At 29.8% G+C, this 12,997-nt stretch overlaps 1 protein-coding gene across 8 annotated transcripts in view; it reads left to right on the top strand.

The window, feature by feature from the left end:
- LOC145291348 (ribosomal protein S6 kinase beta-1-like) overlaps positions 1–12,997 on the top strand; it is a 282,083-nt gene that overhangs the window by 95,988 nt on the left and 173,098 nt on the right. For all 8 annotated transcript variants that reach the window (XM_080137175.1, XM_080137142.1, XM_080137168.1 and 5 more), the window contains exons 4-5: positions 7,162–7,230; positions 11,618–11,689. In XM_080137175.1, coding sequence (XP_079993301.1) covers positions 7,162–7,230; positions 11,618–11,689 — 141 coding nt within the window. The remainder of the gene's footprint in view (positions 1–7,161; positions 7,231–11,617; positions 11,690–12,997) is intronic.

Here is a 12,997-nt window from a genome sequence, read left to right as displayed (position 1 = left end):
CAAGTTCAAAAATATGCACCTAAAAAAGGTTAGAGCTTATGCCGGGCAAAACATTGTGAATATTACAACAGAGATTAGAATAATACAAATTATCTAAGATCATCTAAAAGATGATTTTAAAAAATCCAAAATATTTTCAGTTAGCATTCTATTATCAAGACAGTGCTATAAACAAAGACTCTATCCCAGTGTATAAATGAAGTACTAATCTCACCAGGTGCTTCGGTCAATCCTGACAATGACATTATTTTATTGGAGACTTTATGGAGAGTAGAAAATAGATCCTTGGTTTATTTTTGACCACCTCATAACTCTCACTTCATTATTCTGTAATTTACTTCTCATATTTCATAAGCAATGTTTCTGACAAAGGAGAAGGAATTGCTGTTTTCTGGGTCGAATCTACTCATCTCATACTTATTGCTGGCTTGTTTTTTGCCTTGGTTTTTTTTTGTTTTTGTTTTTTTTGAATGGCTTCATGCTTTGTCTGGAGTGATTTCCATAAAAAAAAAGTTGTAGGTAAGGTGGAAAGCCATGATAAGAGTATACAATCATTATTTATGGCATCAGCACACTAATATAATATGCGTTGTCTTTGTTAGAGTATTTTTAAAAATAGCTGTTTGCTTGCATGTAATATCAAATGAGGTAAATCTGTACGTTTTAGACAACATGAACAGTGACTGACTGAAGTATTATTGTTTTTAATGTAAATAAAGCAATTTTTTTATCGAAGTGAATGATTTTCAATAAGTTCAGAACCAATGTTTGAAAGATTTTATTTTCTTTTTTTACTCATATTTATCCTAAACAAGGCAAATTGACACCAAGATATAAGGAGTTACTGTGAATTAGAAACCATCTCTACAGGGACATTCTAAGTAGGGAGTTCAGCAGCGAGATCTCTGTTCACTTTACACTTAAATTTCTGCATGTTAGTACATTCAAGGAAGCAGGATACAGGGAGGATATTCTGAAGTTTAGCAATTCAAAGGAAGAAATTTTCAGAGGAGAAGGCTCTCCAGCACTAGGGGATTTCTATGCTGATGGGAGGTTTTGTCACAATTTTTCCCTTGCTTGATCGCACAAGTTTAAAAAGGCCTTATATTTCAGCTTTGTCTTGAAAAGGCCTTATTTCTATTATTACCTTGAAAAGACCTTTGTAGAGGACCAGAGTATAAATACCCTAAGTCGCTACAAAAGAAAATAATGAAACGAATGGAATGAAGGAAACAATAACTCAATTGCGGGATGAAATAAACATGTTGTTTATTTTCTGTTGAAAATAAAATGGTTTAGGTGTAACACGTGTTCATTCCATTCGAACATGTTCGAACACCTTGAAAACGTGGGGTGTCTTGAAAAGGCATTGAAAGTCATATTCTTTATGTTCAGTAAAAATTTGTGCTGGAACATTAAAAATAAAATCAAAATAAATACATTGTTCTGAACTTGCACCATATTATTTCCAGTATAATCGATATAAAACTTACGTCCCTTATGAAATTACCCAATGTTATTTACATATACTTTATGGGTGTAACTGAAGTGAAATTTAAAATCTAAAATACTATTAAAATACTTTTAAATATTAATTAGCATACTATTAGTTTTTTTGTTTATTATATCATTCTTTATTTATCAAATTTTGTTTGGAAAACTTGAATTCTGTCTGGAAATGGCCTTGAAATGTCCTTGAAAATGGGCATTGAAAATCTGTATGAACCCTGATATTAGATAACTGACTAGGACCGCATCAGATCTTTTATATCAGAAATTCTTCTGCATTATACACTCCTGATAAAAAAAATTTAAGACCACTTTAAAAATTTTTTTTTTTTCTAATGATAGATTTTAAACTCCTCCCACTTAAAGTTACCAATACTACAACCTAAAAGGTTATGAAAATAAAACTACATTTCAAACATTTAATTCAGAAATTAACATTTTTATAAAATGAGGCATTTTACACCTGATTAAAATTATAAGACCAGAGGTATAAATTCTACGAAATTGTGAAAAATGTATGAAAACATTCAACAACCAGATTTAATGATTTCTGCCTTCACTGGTTTTGATGACTTTAAAATTCTTTGGGGCATGCTAGAAATAAGCGTTTCCATTAAGGTGTGGAGGGGGGGGGGATTGCTCCATTTATTTTTTGTTGAATATTGTTTGCCATTTCGATAAACCTCTCTTGTCATCCATCCCCAAACATTTTCAATTGGGTTCAAGTTCGTTGAGCATGCAGGATGTCCAAAGAGATAGACCCCATTTACTTGCAGAAAGGTCAAGGTCCGGCATGCAGCGTAGATTGCAGCATTATCGTGTTGGAATAACCATCCATCCCATTAAATGTTTGGAATGCAGCTTTTTTTTTTCTTTTTTTTTTTTCCTTTTTTTTTCATAACCTTTTAAGTTGTAGTATTGGTAACCTTAAGTGGGAGGAGTTTAAAATCTATCCCTAAAAAAGGGTTTCTTTTTAAAGATTTTCAAGTGGCCTTAAATTTTTGATCAGGAGTGTACATATATATAGTACAATTCGGTTATCAAAGAATATATCTTTTAACAAAGCAAAATTTATCAAAAGTGTATTTTAATATGTCTTAATTATCTTATTCCTTCATTCTCATTTCCAATCTAAATGTTAATGAGTCAGTTTTTATCTGTATTTACGTTTTGAATAATTCTGGCTTTTTTTCCTCTTCTAATAAGAAGCATTTAGCTTCGAAATACTATGGCCTAAAATTTTTTTTCCTTGGTTTGATAATCTTATTTGATAGAACCATATCGATAATAAAAAATGTACTTGATATTTACTACATTCTCACATTATCACCAATTATCAGAATTGACTGACGTCAGTCAAAACCTCAATCTGAACAATTAACAGAATTTATATAGATGACGTTGCGTTCAACATTTTTTATCTTTTATCCATTAGTGCACATATTGGCTTTGCTTTTTCTTTCTTTTTTTTTTTTTTTTTGTGTGTGTGTGTGTGTGTGTGTGTTTTATTTTTTGTTTCTGAATTTTTTAGATGAGAAACTACTGTTCTAATCTTGAGTGTTATTCTCACAACATTTTGCCAAATATAACATGTAACCTGCTTCATGTGTGCCTGTCGAACTTTGAAATCTTTCTGTCAAGCTCAAGAATATTTCAGATGGGATCCATTATTTAATCCATGGGGTAACATACTTTTGTTCCATCAACAATGACCAGGTAGAAATCTAAAGTAATTTGAAATAGTATTCTTAGTTTTGCTTGTGTTAAGAATTGAACCTACAAACTCCAAAAGAATGTCAATTAGAAATTAATTTTACTTACTGTTATGACATAGTCACTTGACATAAAGATTTCTAAGTTCAACCAGATACACCTGAAGTAGGTCAGAGGTTTCATTGGATGAAATCTTGTGAGAATAATATTCAAGATGAGAATGGTGGTCTGAAAAATCCAAATAATAGAAATTGTTTTTTTTATTGTTGTTTTATTTTAATACTAGCTGTACCCGGCCACACATTGCTGTGGCTCAGTTTGTTAAAATGGAACACATTCCTCAAGAAAAATTGCATTTTGTATTGTTTATTTACTTTCAATATTTTCTGCATTTTTTTTTTCCTCAAAAAAAAAAAAAAAGATTCCTTTTTTACCATAAATTGTTAGGTGAAAGGTATTTGTTTTTTGGGGGTTTTTTCAGGAAAACTTGCACTTTTTTTTTTTTTTTTTTTTTAAAGAAAATTGGCAGTAAACGTTTCTTTTTGCAAACGGAGTTTTTATTATAAAAATATTTTTCAAGAGAATGTACAAAACATTTTTTTGTCAACAGATGTTAAGAAAATAAACATAAAAAATACTCCCATCTTAATTATGTTAAAAAATAAATAAAATGTTGATTTTAGTGTTTCCACATTTAAACAATACTCGGTTGAATCCGGTGATTGCTGGTCGAACCTTAACCATCAATGGAATCGGGAGGGGGGGGGGGAGTAAATTCTGCATGAGTACCATTCTTGTGTTCAATTTTTGAAGTGGGCTATCAGCAATTGCAAAGTAACAAATGTAACCAAAATGCGAAAAATTCAACAATAAAATAATTTTAATAAATGTTCAGCTTCTAATAAAAATCCTCCATTTTAATTTTAAAAAATTTTTTTTAAATTGTTCCCCCCCCCCACCAACGAATATAATCCAAAGAATAACTTTGCTTCTACGCTTTATTGCCAAAATTGGAGACGCCATTTTATTTAACGCACTTTCTGTGCAAATCTATGGCTGAAGCATGAAAAAATAACCAAAAATTTAAACTGTAGAACGATTGCCGTTAAAAGAAAAAATTTAAAAAAATAAATAAAAAAACAACCCACTTCCCCGCTAAAAAAAAAAAAGCAAAAACAAAAACAATCATTTAAATTAATTTGTTGTTGACCTTTCAAAGTTGGTTTAATTCAAAATAACGTCGTTTCCAATGATATATTTGTTCTGAGAAAAAAAAAGAAAGAAAACTATTTTATAAAACTCCAATGTTGCTTTCATTACCAAATTGTTTTATTAAAATTGAATGTTCCCTTTGTTAAGAACGGGTTTCGGAATAGATACCCTTAATCTTGTCAGCATACTCGAAAACCTATAGAAGTTGACATGTGTAATGTGAATGATGAGTTTTATGTAATGTAATAATGTACCGAATTGAAAAGGGAAGGAAAAGTCAATTTCCGTTCCATTTTTACCATAACCATAAATCATTTCATTTTATGCAAATGTTACCTAACATAGTTTATTGAAGTGGCATAATTTTTTATTATCAGTAATATTTCGGTTTCCTAAACTCGCGTCACACTAACTAAATAATTCAGGTGACTGAAATAGGAATTGAAAGATGGACAAAACTTAATTTCCTCAAAGGAAAAGAAAGTGTTTGTACATGTGGGGAAAAAAAAGTTATGTCGGAAGCATGTAATAAATAACAAAAAGTATTAACTGGAGAACGATTGCAGTTAAAAGAAAAAATAAATTAATAAAAAAACAACCCACTTCCCCGTTATAAAAAAAACAAAAAAACAATCATTTTAATTTATTTGTTGTTGACCTTTTCAAAGTAAAAAAAAAAGAAAAGAAAAAAAGATAAAAGTATTTATAAAAAATCCAATATTGCTTTCATTAAATTATAATTACACAATTTTTTCACTAAATGTTTGTTCAATTATATATTGATAAATTTGTATACAGTAAATGTTTTGGTTGTGTTTTGGTTTTGAAATGGCGCTTGCCCAGTTTAAACCTTGATGAATATGTCATGTGATATTCTGTTTTTAATAACCGAAAATGTTCTATGGTAAACTTGCCCGTTCTCATTAATTAAATCGGAAAATTTCCAGTTAAACGGGTCTCCGAATGGAGAACCCAAATCTCCCTATGTTAAGAACGGCTTTCTGAATAGACAACCTGTAACTGTGTCAGCATACCCGGAAACCTATAGAAGGTGACATGTGGAATGTGAATGATGATTTTGCCGTAATGTAATAATGTACCGGCATATTATTCTAAGCAGAAATTCCTAAGCTCCTTTCACACTAAGTAATGTAGGTGACTGAAATATGAATTTGAAGATTAAGGACAAAACTTAATTTCCCCAAAGGAAGAAAGTGTTTGTACACGTGATTCAATGTAAAAATCCATTTTGGAAATAAATATTAGTTGTCTTGGTATAATTCAAAGATAAATAGTAAAGGAAAGTCCTAAGATATTGAAGAAAATACTACAAAAAAGAAAACACCTTGTTTGAGCTAAAAATAGCATCGGTAGTGAAATTCATTTTGCTTTGAGTTATATCGTAATGATGTTTACAATCGCAATGAAATCGGAAAAATGGGAACATGGAAGAAACAAAATGAAAGCATACGAAACTCAGTAAATCGGAACTGAGGTTTTTAGAGATACATATAGAAATGCATTGTTTCCATTTGTAAATGTAGTAGTTTTCGATCCGAGTTGGTAAATATTTTAAAGCACTCATAAAATCATTTGTTACTAATCAAGATTGAGTTGTTCGTAATCGCTTTACGTGATAATTTGACAGTTTACATTTTGTAATGCTATAGCAGGAAAATTAATATTTAACTCTGAAATCGGAAACAGAAAAATGTAGTATAGACTGAAAGGAAAATATATAATATATGCTGATAAAAGAAAAGGAATTGTCGAGAAAAAGAGAGAATCATTTTATTTTTTTCCTAGTATAATAATGTTTCGAAAAAAATTGTAAATAAGCAATGTATAAATAGGCGTGGTGCGTTTCATGCAATAGGAAGCACTTCAGTTTTTGTATGCAACTACAAAACCTGAAATCGGTGTGCGTTCGTATTAGTCGGCAGTGTAAATGGGGAGCAAGGAAAGGAGGAATTAAATAGAGAGAAAAGATTGTACAACTTCCATTGATTGAGGTTTTGGCAGTGAACTCTCACCAGAAAAAACATAGGAATGTACGATTATCGAGCAAGTGTAGAGGTAATAGGCCTATAGCACACCTCAGATAATGTGCTACAGTTTGTGCATATTACATTTGCATGAAATGTTTTAATTTTCAATCCTATTAAGGTCAAACTCAGAGGGGAAAAATGAGTTCAATTTATTTATATAGAGAAGATAACTTATGCAACAAGTTAGATTGAACACAAGATTTTTTTTATCTAATCAAGGTTTAAATAGCAAAGGAAGTATTTGTCTGCATTTAGCTATAAATTCATGGTTTTTATTTAATAATTTAATTTGATTTTTGAAGTTTATAATTTTGTATTTTCCATTTAAACAATGTTCAGTTTTTATTATGTCTATTGCAAGGAAGAGTGAATTATGATTTTCACAATCGATGTTCCAATTAATATTTTTATTTTTTGCTCTCATATTTATTAAGACAGTGTGGTACCATTTTTAATGCAACTGGATAAACTATTCCAAAAATATATAACACTAGAAGAAAAAATATAATTGTTTGATAGATTTAGTTTATAAAATTTGAGGCTTCAACTGAATACTCCCTTTAAATGAATTATAAAAACTACTTCCAAAATTCATTACTAGAAATAACTGAGATATGTTTTGAGTATATATTTTTAATCATTCTTTTTTTTTTTTTTTTTAATTATTTTTTCTTCCCAGGTGTTTCAAGTACGAAAGGTATCGGGAGACGATAAGGGACAAATCTTTGCTATGAAAGTGTTGAAAAAGGTGAGTTTTATTTTTAGATATGGACATCATCGCTATTACTAGCATTGGTCATCGGCCTCACTTAATCTCACTTCACTTTTCCATTAAACTTGACCTTTAAAATTGAGATCACTTATGATGCTGCTTGTTTTCAAGTTATGAATGAGTACAACTAATTTAGGAAATATAGTAATTTTAAACTTTTGAAAGATCTTTTTTTTGTTTCATAATTCTTTTTTTTAATATAAATATTTTTCACTATTACATGATTAAATATTGTATTAATATTGGAGACTTAAAAAAAAAAAAACTTCAGACATTTCAGTAAAAAATAATCAGGGCAGACAGATATTAAATTTATCCGCTTCATTGCTCTAATAAACAAAATGAATCCTCTTTGTGAAGGTATGCCCTAGTATTACTAAGTATTGGATGTAGTTTAATATTTTACAAAATGTTCAACATCATCACTTTTATGCAACATAAATGATTGCATGATATCAAGTTTAGTTTGTGATAATTGCTATGAGCACTTAATGTTGTTAACAGCTGAAAGTAAATGTGTTTTAAGAATTTTCAAAATTGTTTTTATAATTAAACTCTAAAGATCTACGTATGCTTATTATTTATACATTTTCTTAAATACCTGCACAATCGTAAAAGCTGCTGATGCCACGGGGTGGGGGTGAGGGCAATACCATTTTAGCAACTGAAACTGTGAGGACATCGCACATAGGTTTGAAAAAAAAAAACGATTTCAATTTATTTTCTTTTTGAATCGAATTACCATTCAACTTTTTAATTGGATGCATCATGTGTTAATATCATGCCATTATGTATTAATATTTTATTTTCTCATTTGTTTATAATTAACATTTTCTTTAACTTAAATCAACATTGTACTTTAATCATCATCATATTCGGTTTAATATGTGTTGGAAAGTTTTTAAAAATTGACTTTTAAACTAACTTATCTCTGGCCAGATCTTTATTTATCCTTCTTTCTTTCAAATTTTTCTTTGACTTCCTTCCATGTTTTCATTGGTCTTTTCCAGTCAAATGACCATGTTTCACAGCTACTAACCAAAGCACTCTCACCATTTTTTTTCAATGTGACAATACCTACAAAGTCTTCTATTCTGCACACATCTTTCTATACCGTACAGATTTAATTTTTCTCTGAGGTCATCAGATCTAAAATTGTTTTTAAGACTGATTACACATCCATCATATCATTCTCTGTAACTTCTAGAAAGACTTCAATAATAAAACACACACTTATGGACATAAAACTGATCAGTCAAATGCTGCCAACAATACACTGATAGCATTAACAAGTTGTATCTGTTAAATCATTGGAATGAATGATTGATGCCAGGTTGACTTGCTACCTTGAATCAAACAATTTGATATCAGAATTACAATCGGGTTTCAGGGAAACAAAAGCACTATCTATAATTTGGTCAGACTAGAAACCTTTTTTTAGGGAGGTTTTTATTAAAAAAAAAGGAACATCTGACTGCAATCATTTTTTTTTTAGCTTATAGAAAAGAGTACACATCCAACTCAAAGTATGACGGTTCTTCGAGACATCGGATTAAAAGACAGAATGTTACTCTTTATCCAATTTTTTTTAGAGAACAGAAATTTTAAAGTAAAAGTAGAAATTACATTTTCTGACTTGAAGAAGCAGGAAAAAAGTGCATCGCAAGGGGAAGTATCCTCTTCAATATAAAGATAAATGACGGTTAAAAATTTTGATTGTGCAGTTGATTGCTCACTGTATGTAGATGACTTTTTAATTTGCTTCCTTTTGAAGGTATTAAAGGTAACGTTAAATTAAAAAAAAAAAAAAGTAACAAAAAAAACAAAAACTAAGACATATGCATGTGAGTATCATGTTTTTTCCAAACAGTTCACTTCTTGTAGGAAAAAAAATATTCAAGCTGAGATTGAAACCAAAGCCTAAAGACAGTGAGTCAAGTACGATAACCATTATACCAGCTTGACTTAACTCGACTCTTAGTGTTTTCAAACCAACTCAACGTAAGGAAGCTGTCATATTTCACAACTACACATGCACAGTTGTGAAGCAGTTGAAAATAGATAAAAATATGGTGGCCTCCTACGTACCAATTTTCAATTTTGACCCCTTAGCAGCCCTTTCTTCTGGATGAAAACTGATTAAAAAGTTTTCCACATGTCTGAATACTGTATATACTAAATTTCAACTCTGCAGATCTAAAATTCATTGAGTATATAATATATATATACATACACATTCTCACTTTTATAGGTAAATGCACATTTCAAGGCTTATTAATATGAAAACAGAACTGATTTCTCATATTTTAAGTTACAATGTGAATATGCTGCCAAATTAGTTATTCCTTAAAACACATATCATGATAATTTGTCATTTTTCTACTCATAAAAAATGTGAGGTGGGGAGGGGGATAAAATATGGTTGAGACATTTAGAAAAATGTTACATTTTTCTCATTATAAATATGATTAACAATCTTAATTTATTATTCCAGATTATATTAAAGGTAAGCATATCAAACTTAGAGATTAGGATTTCATGAAATCGACTTTGCAGAGTTCAAATCTAGTCTCATTTATTGTAGTTATTATGTCCAAATACTATTGGGAAAGGTATGATCTCAAAATTTCTGTATCAGTAAAATAGCACATTTGTGTTCAAAAAATCATATATTACAATAAAGCATTTAAACTAGGTATTGTTTCTGCATTAAATGACCTAAAAAGGGTTGATATGCCATAAAACAGAAACACTCCAAAAGTAAATAAATGTAAAAGTATTAACATAATACATTCTATAGATTGATGAGAAAAGTAGCATGCACAATTATAATTAATTTATACTAGCATTTTAGCTCGGCGTTGCCTGGGTGTTTGGAGGTGTATGTTGAGCAAAAAAAAAAAAAAAAGCATTCAGTTTTTTTACTTTGACCCCTATTATGACCCCATAACATTTATTGTTTTGGACTCGAATTAAGTTATTAAATTAGATCCATGTCCAAGGAACCTATATCAAAAATTTCAAGTGTTTAGACCCAAAATTGGCGGAAGAGTTTGGTAGAGTTCTCAAAGGTCAAATCGTTGAACTTTGACCCCTTAACAGCCAAATTTCTGACCGAAAACCGATTACAAAGATTTTTCCCAAATCTCAATACCCTATATATTAAATTTCGAGTCTGTAGCCTGAAAATTGATAGTTATTGCATAGTGAAATGTATGTATGTATGTATGTATGTACACACACTTTCACTTTTATAGATATATAGATTTTACTAAATCTTTTGTTATCTTGCTTATTTGTCCTTCCTATACATTAAAACAGATGGGAGATAACCTAATACAGCTAACGTCACAAAATGATGGTGTCTTAAATGATATCTAGAGTTTTAATAGAATATAAAAAGATGAGGAATAATCGTGCACAATGGATTACATCATAAAATGACATTATTCATCAACATAGAGAAGGAGGAAAAGATATTTTACAAGATTATCGGTTCACTAGTCGTCTACTACACGAGCAACTAGATTTCTATTAATAAAATGTCAACCTACATACTTCATCTGTACATGAATGTTTTAGATGGTGGGAGGCAAATATTACTCCTAATTAAAATAATAATAAATAATTAAAAGAGAAAATGAAAAGGAGAGTGAAGGAAAGAGCGAGTAAAAGGATAAATTATCAAGAAAGAAAGAAATCTTGAAAATGGAGAACGTCATAAATGATGATTTGGTAGCTTTTGGTAACTTTTGAATTTAATTTTCAAATATTTAATAATATATGCAATAAATACAGATCCAATGGGTCATGAGTGATCTAGTTTATGTATACAATCTGGATCAATATTATATGAAAAATAAAACTATAATATTATTACATTTATTAGGAATTTAAAGATTAAAATATTTATCTTGAAAAATAATCAGGCAAATAAGTTTTTCAAAGATTTCTTAATGCATTAAAAGCAGTGTCAGATTCAGTTTAAAAATACACCATCAAAAATTGACTGCATTTAGTCAAATTTTGTGTTAATGGGAATGTGAGTTGTGGCGGTTAGCTTGTGCATTTGGTATATCTATGATTAGAATGGATTCACTGCATTTTTATGAGGGTGTATTTTTCTAATGAGGATTCGTCATGGTAACTACTGAAAGCCTACTAAACTAAATTTGTGTTAAAATTATATAAACATGTTCTTTGAAGAATTAATGTTTTTTATGTAAATTCAATTACAGACACAAGGATAAAATATCAATTGGCCATTGTAGGTTAAAGATGCAGTAAAATTGATATTTGCTTTTTCTATAATTTATATCCACTTTTTCTTTGTTTCCATAAAACTTTATCTGTCATTTTGCAGGCAACCATTGCACGAAATGCCAAAGACACAGCTCATACAAGAGCAGAGAGGAATATTCTGGAAGCAGTTAAGGTATAGTCTTTCATTTTGAGTTCAAATTTCAGAATTCTTTTGTTGCAGTCTCCATAATTACTCAATTGTAAATGTGTTCACAATGTGCTCTATCATTCTGTGTCTACCAGATTTTCAGTTAGAAAAGTGCAGAATATAATGTAGATTATGGGGAGGGGAATTGTTGTAAAGGATACTATAATTCAGTGACTTTGTAAATTAAAGCAACTTTGTAATTTAATTGGAAGATTGGATCTCTTGCTTTATTCTAATGGCCTTTTATTTTGGAAGGCATGAATCCATTTTCCCTGATACCTTACTCTCTTATTCACTGCCTAACATTATTTCCAAGCTTTGTTTTCATCACAGGACATCACACATAACCTTTAGATATTGGTAGTAACCATATTGTAGAAATTTTATGACTAGTTTTATTATGACTAGTTAGGTTTTTTTTTTTTTGGTAAAAAATGGTGGGTGACTAATGCACAGTAAAAGTATTTATGATTATGATTTTTTTGAAGATGAAATTTTGGTATTATCTTTTGTAATAACTGTGTTGCCTCTTCAGTTTTATATGGTTTGTATCGTTACATACCAAGCATGACCATTTAAACCTACTTAGGTTACTGATTGCCATTCACTCCAAAGGCTATAGATGTAGGGATCTAACTTTAGTTCAAATTCAATAGAGAACCACATATACAGCTTACTATTCTATCGCTTTGATTTCAGAGATATTACGTCCTGTGTCAGGACACCTGGGTCAGAGTGAAGCATATGGCTGAATCAGCAAAGAAATTTTAAATAGATAAAACAAAGTTTCAACCATTTTAATTAATGTATTTATAATAGCAATGTACATTTAAAAAAAAAAAAAAAAAAAAAAAATTTTTCTTGCTGTAATATTAATTGTCAGCTAAATATCCTTTAAGTAAATAAAATGAATGTTATTTTTTAAGTCACTACAGAATTTATTTTATGATGTTTTCTTTGATTAAGAAACCATTCATTTTAAAATGGTTAAAATTCAAGTTTTGGGAGGATGAATAACATCAATTACTTATCACTTTTTTACTTCTCCACGAGGGCAGAGTTAGACACAGGATCAGTTTTTAATGAAGAGAAAATCCGGATCCCCCGAAAAGCTTTTTGAACAAAATTATAATAGATTTTGCCATCATTGACTGAAGACAGAAAAGTGGATGTGTAGTATCAGAACAGATACTACACATTGTTCTTGGTAAAAAGTCTAATGATGCAAGCATATGCCAATGTGTCTACTTAACATTTGTTAATGGTTAAATTTATTGTCTAACTTTGATCAAT

This window comes from Euprymna scolopes, chromosome 2, assembly GCF_053919585.1.
Source record: "Euprymna scolopes isolate OS-2025 chromosome 2, ASM5391958v1, whole genome shotgun sequence".
Classification (NCBI taxonomy): domain Eukaryota; kingdom Metazoa; phylum Mollusca; class Cephalopoda; order Sepiida; family Sepiolidae; genus Euprymna; species Euprymna scolopes.
Note: the sequence above shows the minus strand (reverse complement) of the source record. Positions and strands in the feature narration are given on the sequence as shown.